The following is a 13,747-nucleotide window of genomic DNA, read 5'->3' on the forward strand; positions in this document are numbered from 1 at the left end:
CCGCACCCCGGCCTCCCAGGCCCAGGTGGCTGAGACGCTAACACCAGGGCCAGGTGCCTGTGTGGTGGGCAGCTCACGGGAGTGGCTTTGGAAGCCAGACGGCCTGGGTCCAAGCCCTGAACCTACCACCACCTGGCGCCGTGTCCTTTCGGACCTCCAGTGCCCCTTTCCATGAAGAGCCACGGCCTTATGGGTGTTCTGAGGACTGCGGGAGGCAAAATGAAGGCTCACAGAGAGGTCCTGTCCTAGTTCCTGGGACCTGGGACCGTTACCTTATGGTGGGTCTCCCCCGACCCCCCACCAGTCAGGAAATCCTTGTAAATAGCTCTGACGCAGCTGAGGAGCGGGCATTATGGAGACTTTCCCTGTCTGGTCCTTGGGCACATGCTCAGTGCCTTTCTGAATTTATGGCGGGGCTGTGTTGACTTCCACCTTTTCCTTCTCCGGGCTCAGGGCCCCTCGCCCAGCCCCTCCCTCCCTGTGCCCAGGGCCCCCGCCCTGGGATGGCAGGTGTTAGCTTTTTTTTTTTTTTTAATATTTTATTGGTTTTTTACAGAGAGGAAGGGAGAGGGATAGAGAGTAAGAAACATCGATGAGAGAGAAACATCATTCAGCTGCCTCCTGCACACCTCCCACTGGGGATGTGCCCGCAACCAAGGTACATGCCCTTGACCAGAATCGAACCTGGGACCCTTCAGTCCGCAGGCCGACGCTTTATCCACTGAGCCAAACTGGCTAGGGCAGCAGGTGTTAGCTTTGATCAAATAATTGATACCCCTCCCCTGGGAACTGACCTTTAGGTGCTCAGACCACATTCCACTTACTAACACCATTATCTCCCCCCTCCCACCTTCCCAGGACCCAGACCCGCCCAGAGAATTCTCCGCCCAGAAAAAGCCAGCCTAGAGCCCTTTAAAACCTCTGACTCCCTGCCCCTGGGTGCTGGTGCCGTTTGGGGGCTCAGCCCATCTGGTATCCAGATGACCTGATAAATTTATAATCCCTCACCACACTGGCCTCATGCATCCCTCCTTCGGCAACCCTAACAGCAGGGCCCTGCCCACCTCACTGTCCTTTCTTCTCTGTCTTCTCTGCAGAAGCCTTCACTCATGGTCTACAGTCAACTGAGCCTCGTCCCCCACCTACTGGGATCGCTCTGCCGCCACCTCCCTGGCGCTGGCAGTGGGTGAAATGCCTAATGGAACCGGGCTGCGGACCTCCATGCAGGGCCGCAGCAGGAGGCTCTCCCTGCCCTTCAGCTCCAGCTGGTGCCTCCTGGGGCCCCAGGATGGACAGACAGAGGCCAACGCTGCCTGCCCGGCTCACATTCACTCCTGGGCTCCCAGCGGGCTGCTTGCTGCCGGCTGGCCTGAGCCTAGGGTGATCCTCACTGTGCCGGTCACCTTGTCTGATGGTTGGGTGCCCATGCTGCTCCGAGACCCCAGGGAGGCCTGGCATAGTCACTTCACAGCCACCACTTCCCAGAGGAACGTCTCCCATGGACACACTGGTGGATGGGACTCCAGACGTCAGGCACACTGTTCCCATCCACGTGGGCGGCCTCCTCAAGCCCTGCCGCTCTCCCCGAAGGCCTTCTCTGTCCCTAGGGAGCCGTCCCTGCAGAGCGGCCAGATGTGCCAGCATCAGCTCCCCAGGGAGCAGCTCGCAGGCATGGCTGCTGTACACCCTGCCTCCTCACTCCCTGGGTGAGTGAGATATCTTTGAGGCCTGCTCCCCACCGTCTCCACAGTGCCCGCTGGAACTGAGTCCCGGTGCCCAGCTCCCCACCGTCTCCACAGTGCCCGCTGGAACTGAGTCCCGGTGCCCAGCTCCCCACCGTCTCCACAGTGCCCGCTGGAACTGAGTCCCGGTGCCCAGCTCCCCACCGTCTCCACAGTGCCCGCTGGAACTGAGTCCCGGTGCCCAGCAGCAGCCCGCTCGCAGCACACCCTGACTGCTCCCTTCTCCATGCTCTGCGGGCGGTGCTGTTAGGGGCAGAAATAGAATCTGGGACCAGCTATAATTGTAAGAAATATTGACCATGCTGTTAACCGGGATTGTTTTGTTTTGATTAAAGAAGGCACTTTCTAACCTGCCGGGAGTTGTACGTGGGACCTGGGAGCTCACCTGGAAGTGCAGCCCCTCTTCCCCATCCGGGAGCTGCCTGGTATCAGGGAAAGACTAACAACCTTGTTGCAGAAACCAGAGGTGCCAGCCCTTTGCAATCCCTCAGTCCCTTGCAAACCCCCAGCCGCATTGCCTGTAAACTGTAACCATTATACCCATTTTTCATACCCATTCTGATTCCGTTTGCCTACTTCCCGATGTGAACTTTGTCCTTGTACCCACATGAGAAGCTGGCTTATAGAGGATGGAGAGCAGATGTTTGTGGATGACCTGCTGCTCTCCCATGCTGCCGGCAGGATTGAAATTAACGTTCATATGTGACCCAACCCTGTCTGATGAACTGGCTCAAGTATGACAGTAGTCTGGGCCCTTTGGCTGTCCGGCTTCAGTGCCTCCTATAAAGGGCTCAGAAGCGGCTCAGGCTCTGCTTCCCAGGCCAGAGGGGTGTCAGGCAGAACGCCACATGCCCGCCTGCACCGCCCGTCCCTCTGAGCAGATGCGCTCAGGCACCTAGGGGCTCAGTAACAGTCACGTTTCAAATCAGGGAGCTTAAAGAATGGTTTTGTGACTCTACTATGATAGCAATTCTTTGGTTAATTATTCCTTCACAATGATGGTGAACATAAGACATTTTTGGGGGGCTAGCAGGAACTAAGTCCCGGTGCCCAGCAGCAGCCAAATGAATCTATGCCAGTAACCTGCCTTCCAACGCACACTCTTACCAGCTGACAATGAACTCCATTTGTGAAAGGATGCAGGAACCAGCAGCCTGACTCTGTACCTAGTTACTCAGTGTCCCTAACACACATTCCTGTTAGCCTAGAGCAGTGATGGCGCACCTATGACACGCGTGTCAGAGGTGACACACGAACTCATTTTTTTAGTTGATTTTTCTTTGTTAAATGGCATTTAAATATATAAAATAAATATCAAAAATGTAAGTCTTTGTTTTACTATGGTTGCAAATATCAAAAAATTTCTATATGTGACATGGCACCAGAGTTAAGTTAGGGTTTTTCAAATGCTGACACGCCGAGCTCAAAAGGTTCGCCATCACTGGCTTATAGTGTAGTCACTGCCCCTTCCTTAATTATCTGGTCTTGTAAGCCCTGTTTACCTAAATACTCCCATTTTACAGAGGTCATAAACCATGAACCATACACAACCCCTAGAGGGGGTTATCAGCGCTGGCGCCAGGCCAGGCCTTCAGGTGTGGTCTCATGGCTCCCATCCCAATACACGGGGCTTTTTGCAAAGCCCGAGAACGGTCCGGAAGTCTGATCCATATTTGGGGGACAAAGGAACCAAAGGGTATACAGAAGAAGCTTCCTCCATGTTGGCTTGCTCAGGATTTGGAGACAGGCTCCCCTGAGTCACGGTACTGGCACATCTGGAAATAAATGGGTTTTCCTGTGTCTCCGAGTACTCCTGTGTGTATTTCCCGGCCGCCTGGTAAATTCTGTAACAACCGTAACACACGCAGTTCTGTTTGGAACTCATGCTGCAGCTTTGCTAATGCTCTGAACTGCTGCCGCCGCCTGTTTGCAGATCACCCGGACTTGGGGTTTGGACCTTCACCCTAAGATGCCCCAGTTGATTGGTTTCTTCCCTTGTGTTTACTGTGAATTTAAAAGTCTATCAAAAGCTAATTACCCACATGATTGGATTTTCTAATTTCCCCCCAATTCATCATATCCTCTAGATTTGACCCAAATTTCCGAGTTGTGAAAAGTGATGGAGTTTCATGGAGGAGCTCCGCCTTCCCAGGCTCAAGGCAGAGCAACACCCCCATGGGGCCCCCAGGCCGCCTACCTGGGCTGATCTCAAAGAGGTACTTCCCCACATCCTCAGGGCCAGGAAGACGCTGGGCCACCTGCGTCCCTTGCAGAGAAATAAGTCCCTAGAGAGACAAACACAGACACAGTGGCATGAGCAGACTGGGAAGGACTTGTGTGCCAGGTCTGCGGGGGAGGAGGGTGGGGACCTGCTGGTAGGCCTGGGTGCCAGGCAGAGTGCAGGGCTCCTCAGAGTGTCAGGCTCCCCAGAGGCCCTGCACAGTCTCCAGTGGGGTGGGCAGCACACAGGGGCTCCGCCCACAGGCACCGCCAGCACTGCCCACAGCTGTTACTCCCCTGGTGAGGGAGGGAAACCCATGTCTGGAGGTGCGGGGGGCGGGGGGAAGCCTCCCCTCAAGCAGAGGGCTCCCTGATCCAATGTCCTTTTTCTGGTTGAGGAGGGTCAGGGAGAGAAAGGTTGGCACACTGAACTGGGCAACCTCAGGTAAAGGAGCAGCAGATCGGTGCAACTCTAGCCTGCCCCTCCTGGCCAGGGGTGACCATTTTACTGTGTAATGGATGTGGGCTGTGACACACAGGGACCCAGCACACTGGTGCCAAGTGCCTGGTATACCTGTGTGTGTACATTGCTGACGTCAGTAAGTAGCTGAGCCAGGATTTGAACCCAGTTAGGCCATAGCGATGGAGTTGAAAAAGGGTTTGCCATGGAGAGAACCAAAAATGTATAGTCAAAGCCACACGCAGTCTGAGTTGGGCAAATCTGAGCATGAATGAAAGGAGAAAGCCCTCACAGAGATCAGTCACTAAAGAGAGGAGGGGAAAGGAGGCCCAGCCCACGCTCTAAGTCTGAAATCTGGTAGCAAGGCTGAAAGGTGCCTGGAAAGAGCAGGACGTCGGAATGGGTAGGCGGGGTTCGGGTCCAACCTTGCACTTCCTGGCTGTGTAACCTGAAGCAGACCATGTAGCTTCTCTGAAGCTCAGTTTCCACATCTCTGCCGCGGAACAGTAACTCCACTCCTCAGGGATTTTGAGACTCCAGATTCCTGCTCGGGAGTCCTGCTCAGATGAGGTGCTGCCTGTCATAACCACCTGGACTCCCCCTGTCCCCACCCACCAGGCCAGGCCTCCTCTGCCCCTTCTCTATGTGAGTGACCCATCTCTGTTGAGGCCTTTCTTCATTTTTTTCATGCTCAGAATTTCCCAACTCAGACTTTGTGTGGCTTTTAAACATTTTTTTTTATTAAAATGTTTTATTTACTTATTGAATTTATTAGGGTGACATTGGTTAATAAAAGTGTGTAAGTTTCAGGTCTACTTTCTATAAGACGTCGTTGTATATTGTATTATCTTTTCACCACCCCACGTGTGGCTTTGACTACACATTTTTTTGACTCTCTCCACTCCCACCACCTAACTGCCTGGGTTCAAGTCCTGGCTCAGTATTTGCCGGTGGTATGATCCCAAGCAAATGGCGTAACTTCTCTGAGCAACCTCCCAATTTCCTTCTTTGTGAAATAGGAATAAAATAGTACTTTGTGGGCTCTTATGAGCATTAAGTGAATTAGTGCCTGGGACGTCCTGGGAGCAGTGCCTGGCACACTGGAAAAGCTGTGTGTTTGCTAACCAACCCCAGCTATTATTTTGTGTCGGGGCTCCATGCTGGGCGGGGAACAGCTTCGCGGTGTCTGCACTTGCCCAGGAGAATGGCGTGGCCACCTGCTTTCTCCACGTGGCCTCCAGCTCCCCTCCTGCTACACACGCTCACAGAGCACTCCTCTCCGCACCCCCAACTTTCCCAGGCAATTCCTGGCTTTAACCGGGTGACTGAAGCCTCCACGCGGCTGCCACGTGGCTGCCGGAACCTTGCACCCCAAGGACACAGGACATTCCTGTTCTCATTTAAGCAACATAAAGGCGAATGACATGAATACCCGTGGTTGCTTGCTTTAGAGAAAGTACAGCAATAAGCCAGAGAGCCAGCTAGTAACTCTTGCATCTGAGTTAACAGCTTCTTTCTAGGGAACGTGGGCTACTGGGGATAGATCAGAACCGCGGCCCAGGACAGAACCATGCTCACTAGAGGGTGTGGGCGAGATCCACCCCTGGCTAATGGGATGGGTCTCCTGTGTTTGTGTTTCGGTGTCTCTGTGTAATCCTGGGCACGATGCTTCTTTCCCTCTGTGTCTCAATATCTGTCATCCACAAAAGGGGAGTCACAATATTGATATCGAAGACACTTTGTACTACAGCTAAATGAAAAAGCAGCCAGAGCTACTGTTTACGGAACTTGGACTATATTCCTGGCTCTTTGTCTAAATTCTTGGATTTAATCTTCCTATAGGTCCCATGGGGGTAGGTACTGAGGAGACAGAGGGAAGCTAGATAGACAGGGACTAGGACCATAGGGGTGGCGGGGCCGGGGGGGTGGAATAAAACTGGGAACCCAAGTATGTGAAGTTACTAAGGCATCCCAACTGGATGTGGGCAGAGAGGCACATGCAAGAGGCAAACTTAAAAATACATGGATTGTTGCTAAGACAAGCAGCTTCCAGAATAACCAATCACAAGGCAATAAGATGTATAAACCAATCCCAAGGACGTGGCTAAGGCAGAATTCTTTGAAAGACCAACCAGAAGCTAGCAAGACATGCATCTGCTCCTAGATTTAAAAACGCATGCTGCCTCCCTCCTCTCTTTCCCCTGCACGCTAGATGCTTGGGTTGATGGCAGGGGACATGCTCCCTGCGCCACATGGCCGTGTGGGACTCAGCACATGGACTAAAGGATTTTAACACCCACTGACACATGGAGCGAAGCCCTGGACCCTGGCTGCTCCGGCACCTTCTCCAGGACTGGCTGCTCCCAATAAGCTTCGATCCCACTTCATTCTTCCATTTTGAGAAACAATGAACTCGGACTCAAACGCCCCACATTTTGGTGTCAGTACTACTATCCCATGTGCCTGGATGAGCAGAAGAATGTGGGAGAAGCAGCCTCGTGTCTCCCTGCCCGCAAGGTGAGCTGGGGTGTGCACCAGCTGTGAGTGATGCTCCTCACACTCCCATAGCTTTGTGTGCAAGAAGCCGCATGGAGAGCCAGGCTCACCTCTCTCTCAGGAACCCGCTGTGGCCCCCACCACTGCAAGGGGCCCTCAGAACTGGCTTTCAGAGCCACCCAGATCCCTCCTACCTCTCATGGGTCAAGGGCATGGCTTTTGTCCCAGCCTTCTGCTGGGGTACAGGATCTATAAATATTTTAAAAGCATAGCTTCTGATACAGGGTATGTTCATCTGAAATGAGCCTTACTGGGCTGCAATCAAGAGCTGGTGGGCCTGTGTACCTCCTAGAGGCTCAGGGGAGATATGGTTCCCTGCCTTTCCCAACTTCTGCAGACTTCCTGCATTCTTTAGCTCCTGGCCCCATCCTCCATCTTCAATGCCAGCAGTGTTGCATTTGAAATTTCTCTCTGACTCTGACTTCTTCTCCTGCCTCTCTTTTCCACTATTTAGCATCTTGTGTTCACACTTGGCCCACCTGGATAATCCAGGATATTTATTTATAAGTTAAGCTGATTAAGCACCTTCCCATCTGCAGCCTTCATCCCTTCTTGAATAGCAGCATTCACAGGTTCCCAGGACATGGGCATCTGTGGGGACCATTATTCTGCCTATCACAGTATAACTGGAACAATTTGGGCATGTGAATCTACTTCCTCCAATGTATATTTTATGAAATACAAATACAAACCAAGTATTTTTGATGAAAATTTTTTCCTTTATTGATTAAGGTATTACAAATGTGTCCTTATCCCCCCATTATCTGCCCCCCACTCCCCCAGTCCTGCCCTTACCCTCACCCACTGTTGTCTGCGTCCATCGCTTATGCTTATCTGCATGCATACAAGTCCTTCGGTTGATCTCTTCCCCTTCCCCCCACCCTCCCCTACCTTCCCTCTGAGGTTTGAGCATCTGATCGATGCTTCTCTGTCTCTAGATTTGTTTTGATGAAAATTTAATGTCCAGACTGAGATATGCTGTAGTGGATTCCAAAGACTAAATATTTTTAAAGATGTATCTCAATAATTTTATATTGCTTACGTATTGAAATGGTAACATTTGGATATGTTGGGTTAAGTAAAATGTATTATTAAAATAAAAGACAGAAAACCCAATAGAAAAATGGATTTAAAATTATGAATAAGAAATAAACAGAAGAAATACAAATGGTCAATAAGCCTGTCATAGGATTCTTAATTTAAAAGGGCTGCTAATATATAACATTGGCAGAGAAAGCAGAGATGAGCATTCTCAGAGCTATTGATGGGATGACAGTTGCAAGCTTCCATCCACCCTCCTGGGTGTCACTTTCCCATCTGCACAACAGAAGTGAATTGCATCTGCCCTTGGGAGCTCTCTGCGAGGCTCGAAGGAAACTGTGCCATGTATTCAACAAGTATCTACTGAGCTTCTCCTACATGTCAGGCCTGAGGACACAGAAGCAAACAAGACAGATGAAATCCTGACCCAATGACCTCACATTCTACAGAGGAAGGCAGTCCAGTGAGCTCCTTGCCAACCATCAGGCACTTTACAAAAACAATGAAACATTTTCCCCTAAGGATCTAACACAAGGCTGAGTCCGTATTCATTCATTCATTCATTCATTCATTCATTCATTCATTCATTCATTCATGTAGCATCACATATGTGTCAGGCCCTGCCAGAAAGTGGGAGAAGAGAAATGATAAGACAGATGGGGGCCCACCTGAATGAAGCTTACTGTTTAGAATGGAGAACAGACATTAAACTAAATGTTAGAAAATAATAGAGGCAATATCTACAAAAGCAATAATAATTTATAATGAATGATGACTTTTTGGCTGGTTTGAGTGACAGCTTACAACTTAGTATTTGCTAAGTCAGTTCCAGCTGAGTGGAATGTATGAGGTCTAGATGTCAAAGGGCATCTGCGGGGCGCGGTGGACCCTGACCCCTGGCAGCATTCAACTCTGCCCCAGAGAGTGCCGCAGGGGGCCGTGGCGGGCAGTCTCACACAGCCCACGCTGCCTCTGCGGTGGGTGTGAGGCAGCAGAGCCAGGGGCTGCTTGCTGGCAGTCCCAACACTTATTTCAGACTCCAGCGCTATGGTAGCCGACCCGTTACCCTAGGCCTGATTCCTTTCCAGAAAAGGGCTGGCCGCTCGCGCACATTCGGCGTGACCTTCGGCTCCCGGGTCAGATGGCCTCTCCTGTTTGTGATTGTCCAGTATTAATGTTCCCTCCTAGAGGTGCATCTGCTTCCCCATCCATCTTGCCTTTCCTCCTCCCAATCCCAAGCTTTTAGTCTAAATTAAATCAAACTTTAAATCAATCTCCCTTCCCACGGCTGCGCTGACCATCACTATTCTCCCGGAAAAATCAGAACAGAGCCCCGCCCGCTCTCCTGGGGCGTCTAACCAGCCCTGCTGCCCTCGCCGGCATGGATGGAAGACTGGCTCCTGCAGGTGGCAGCTGTCCCCTCCCAGGCTGTTCTCTCCTGCCGCTCCGGAGGCCCCGCCCTGCCTCCAGCAGGCGCTGGGGTCCTGGGCCACAGCCCCACCTGACCGGTCTTCCTTCCTCCAGCCTGGCCCTCTCCACGCCTCCCCTGCTGCTGGGGCATGACTCCCATCTTGGCGCCATCAGTTCCCAGCACCTGGGCGCCCTGCCCGCCAAGGTGGCCGTGCTCTGAGGCTCCTGCCCCCGCCCCTGGCTGGTACCTGAAGAACTCTCTAGGGCTGTGTACCTGTTGCATTCCCTTTTTTGGTTTTAGGTTTTCTTTTCTTATTTAAATTAAAACTATTTTAAAATATGGACTTCAGTGAATACAGTCTTGGTGTGAGAATAAAATAATACAGACACAGCTCAGGTTTGACCTCCTCACTCTCCATGGCCTCCCCTCAGCCCTACCTAAGGCATTGGTTTGTTGTAGGAGTACTCTGGAAATCCAAAAATAAATGGTTTCCTTTTATTTCACTTTTGTAGTTTAAGTTATATCCCAAACGCAGGCTGAGGACTGAAACGGCAGCTGGAGGCCTGCTCTAGGCCGCAGCTCCTCCCCCACCACTTTCAGCTTTTAGGTGCTGCTTTTCTCCTTTTCTTATGCTTATTTCTAAACTAGAGGCCTGCACAAATTTGTACATGGGTGGGGTTTCTCGACTTGGCCGGTGATCAGGTGATCAGGGTCGATTGAAGGAGGGGCTACTGGCGGGGGGGGGGGGGGGGTGGGGGGGGGCTGCAGGAAGTTGGCTGGCCATCAGGGGGAGGGACCATGGGAGGTTGGCCTGCCTGCTGTGGGAGTGCACTGATCACCAGGGGGCAGCTCCTGCACTGAGCGTCTGCCCCCTGGTGGTCAGTGTGCATCATAGCAACCAGTTGTTTGGTTTTTTTGTTGCTTAGGCTTTTATATATATATATAGATAATATACTTGCATTACTGTGTCTTGATTTAAAATTTCAGGCATTATCTATGGAACTCCCAGAAGGGAAAGTTGAGAATCTGTTTTCCCTGCCCTGCCGCTGCCCCAACCCCTGCCCCGACTTCCTGAACCTCTGGGAGTTTGTGGGGGTCCCTCCTCTACCATCCCAGCGGGAGCTTAACCTATGGAAGCGAATTGCCCAGGCTTCCTCTCTTCCCTCTGTCTGGGACTCCCTCTGTTCACACTTTGGGTTCTCCTCCTTTCCTCTCTTACTCTCTGTCCAGGAGGTTGTATCAAGCTTTTCACCCAACCCCTTGAGTTTTTGTGTCTGATTAGGCAACTGTTAGGTCTGATCAAAGAATTGACTCGACACTCCCTCCCTGGGAACAGACCTTTAGGCCACTTCACAATGGACATTCCATTTGCTTAGTCCACATCCCATTTGCTAAGACAATTCTGTCTCCCCTCCAGAGTTTCCTGGAATCCAGACCTGCACAGAGAAGTCTCCACCCAGAAAAAGCCCACCCAGAGTCCTTTCAAAACCTGACTCCCCATCTTTGGGGGCTGGTGCCACTTGGGGGCTCAGCCCATCTGGTATCCAGATGACCTATAAATTCATAATTCTTCACCCCCTTTGGCCTTGTGCGTTCCTCCTTCGGCCACCCTAACAGTGTCTCATTTCTGAGGGCTGGGAGCTGCTGTTTTCTGAGTGTCCATTTCATAGTCTCTCCATGGAGATGTCACAGTTGGCTTTCTCGCCTGCAGAGTTTCCATTGCCTCCAACTTGCTTTCTCTCCCTCCTGCGTTTGTGTCGTCCTCCTCTGAGATTCATTTCTTAAATGTCCAGTGACCTGGAGCTGCTCCAGGGAAGGGGTCTCCAGCCGCTGAGTGCACGCTGCGTGCCCAGAGGCGGGCACACGCAGGCCTGGCTGTTCCACTGGGGACCCTGCTGCCCGTGTAGTTTGTTTTTCCTTGGCCTGTTAGACTCTCTAGTGAAAATTCTTCATTTCCTTCCTGAAGGTTCCAGACGCTGGGGCCTGGAGCAAACGGGGATGGAGCCAGAGAATAACCCCAGCGTCAAACCTGGGGGTGTCGGGGGGGCGGGGGGGCGGTCACAGCTGTGTATTAGGTTGGTCAGGACGTCTGGGGTTAAATTGCTTTTTTTAAAAAAATTATCTTTATTGTAGAAACTATTACAGATGTCCCTGCCTTTTCCCCCCATTGACCCTCTCCACCCCGCACTCACCCCTCCCAAGCCTTCACCACACTATTGTCTGTGTCCATGGGCTATTCATATATGCATATGTAATTCCCTCCTTAATCCCTCTCCACCTGACCTCCATCCCCGCCTTCCCTCTGAGATTCATCCGTCTGTTTCATGCTTCTCTGTCACTGGCTTTATTTTGTTCATTAGATTCCACATATGGGTGAGATCATGTGATACTTGTCTTTCTCTGACTGACTTATTTCACTCAGCATAACACTCTCCAGTCCCTCCAGGCTGTCTCAAAGGGTAAGAGGTCCTTTTTCTTTACTGCTGCAGAGTATTCCATGGTGTAAATGTACCACAGCTTTTTTATCCACTCATCTACTCATGGGCACCTGGGCTGTTTCCAGATCTTGCTATTGTAACTTGTGCTGCTATGAACATAGGTGTGCATATATCCTTTCTGATTGGTGTTTCGGGTTTCTTAGGATATATTCCTAGAAGTGGGATCATTGGGTCAAATGGCAGTTCCATATTTAATTTCTTGAGGAAACTCCATACTGTTTTCCATAATGGAGTGGTAACATTTTCCATAGTGGAGTGGTAACAGTGTGGTTTCCTCAAATTGTTTTTAAACTGACTTCCAACCAGTTCTCCTGTTTGTAGGTTCTCCTTTGCCCTCATTTCAAGGGTTCCCTGGTCCTGCCATGGCCGAGTCTTTGCTGGGAGTGCTGTTCCCAGAGCAGACAGGTGGGTGCTCTCAGTGCTGGCTGGGAACTTCTGTGGGGTCTGAGGATCAGTGACCTCTGCGCACCTGTTCCCAGCTCCCCGCTGCTCAGCGTTGCCCTCCATCCCTCCCACCAGGGCTGCTGCCTTCAAGCATGTACTCTTCCCTGGAGGTTCGGGGTTTAAGCCTGTCATTCTCCACCAGAAGTTTGAATTTAAGTTTTGATTTTCTTATAAATGAAGGAAGCTCTGATGGTGTGTGTTCTGCTTCACCTGAATAGATTTCTCCCTCTCTCTGGCACACACACCCTCACTCACTGCCATTTTGTTCTTAATTTCTAAGCCTTTCTTTCATTTGCACTATTGTCCTATTGTCAGTGAATGTGTCTCCATGATTTCATTTTATTTAAAAAAATATTTTGAAAAAGATGGAGAACTTTGGCTATTGTTTTTCTTTGTTTGTAAATCCTTTAAAGCTATGTATTAAGAGCATACAAGTTCACGGCTGCTCTATTTTCTTGGTAGGTTGCTACTTATCTTATTTTGAAATATTTCTCATTGTTTCCTTTTGTTCTTATCACTTTGAACTCTATTTTTATTTGATTTCAATGTTGCTAAACCTACTTTCTTTTTGCTCAAATTTCTGGCTTATCTTTTCCCCATTGTTTTGTTTTTAAACCTTTTTGTTTATTGCTTTCTCCTTTTTAAAAAAAGTATTGATTTTTAGAGAAAAAGGAAGGGAGAGAAGGAAGGAAGGTGTGTGTGTGTGTGTGTGTGTGAGAGAGAGAGAGCTCCACTTGTTGTTCAACTTATTTATGTATTCACTAGAGGCCCAGTGCATGAAATTTGTGCACTGGGGGGGAGGAGGGGAGGGTCCCTCAGCCTAGCCTTTGCCCTCTTGCAGTCTGTGAGCCCTCATAGAGAGCAGGCCTAAGCTGTCAGTTGGACATCCTTAGCACTGCTGCAGAGGTGGGAGAGGCTCCTGACACCACCGCTGTGCTCTCCAGCCATGAGCCCTGCTCAGGGTTCTGCTGAGCAGCACTCTGCACTGACCACCAGGGGGCAGCTCCAGCATTGAGCATCTGCTCCCTGGTGGCCAGTGCACATCATAGCAACCAGTCATTCCACCGTTCGGTCGATTTGCATATTAGCCTTTTATTATATAGGATTGGTTGATTCTTGCATGTGCCCTGACTGGGGATTGAACCTGCAACCTTGGTGTATCAGAACAATGTTGTAACCAACTGAGCTACCTACCAGCCAGGGCTTGCTCTCTCCTTTTTAAAGCCAATTTTCCACTTTCAATCTTTTAAGAAACAGATGACTCTGACCTAGTCACATTTATTATGAAAACTGATATGTTTGTACCGAGTCCTTGCTATCTGATTTACTTATTTTTCATGTTCTATTTGCCTTTCTCTCTCTTTATTTTCCTTTC

General features: G+C 50.5%; 1 protein-coding gene across 6 annotated transcripts in view; it reads right to left on the reverse strand.

Annotated features, from left to right (window-relative positions):
* The window catches only part of ARHGAP22 (Rho GTPase activating protein 22), a 158,678-nt gene that overhangs the window by 83,806 nt on the left and 61,125 nt on the right, over positions 1-13,747 (reverse strand). For all 6 annotated transcript variants that reach the window (XM_059662076.1, XM_059662072.1, XM_059662074.1 and 3 more), the window contains exon 3: positions 3,940-4,027. In XM_059662076.1, coding sequence (XP_059518059.1) covers positions 3,940-4,027 — 88 coding nt within the window. The remainder of the gene's footprint in view (positions 1-3,939; positions 4,028-13,747) is intronic.

Source organism: Myotis daubentonii, chromosome 13, assembly GCF_963259705.1.
Source record: "Myotis daubentonii chromosome 13, mMyoDau2.1, whole genome shotgun sequence".
Taxonomy (NCBI): domain Eukaryota; kingdom Metazoa; phylum Chordata; class Mammalia; order Chiroptera; family Vespertilionidae; genus Myotis; species Myotis daubentonii.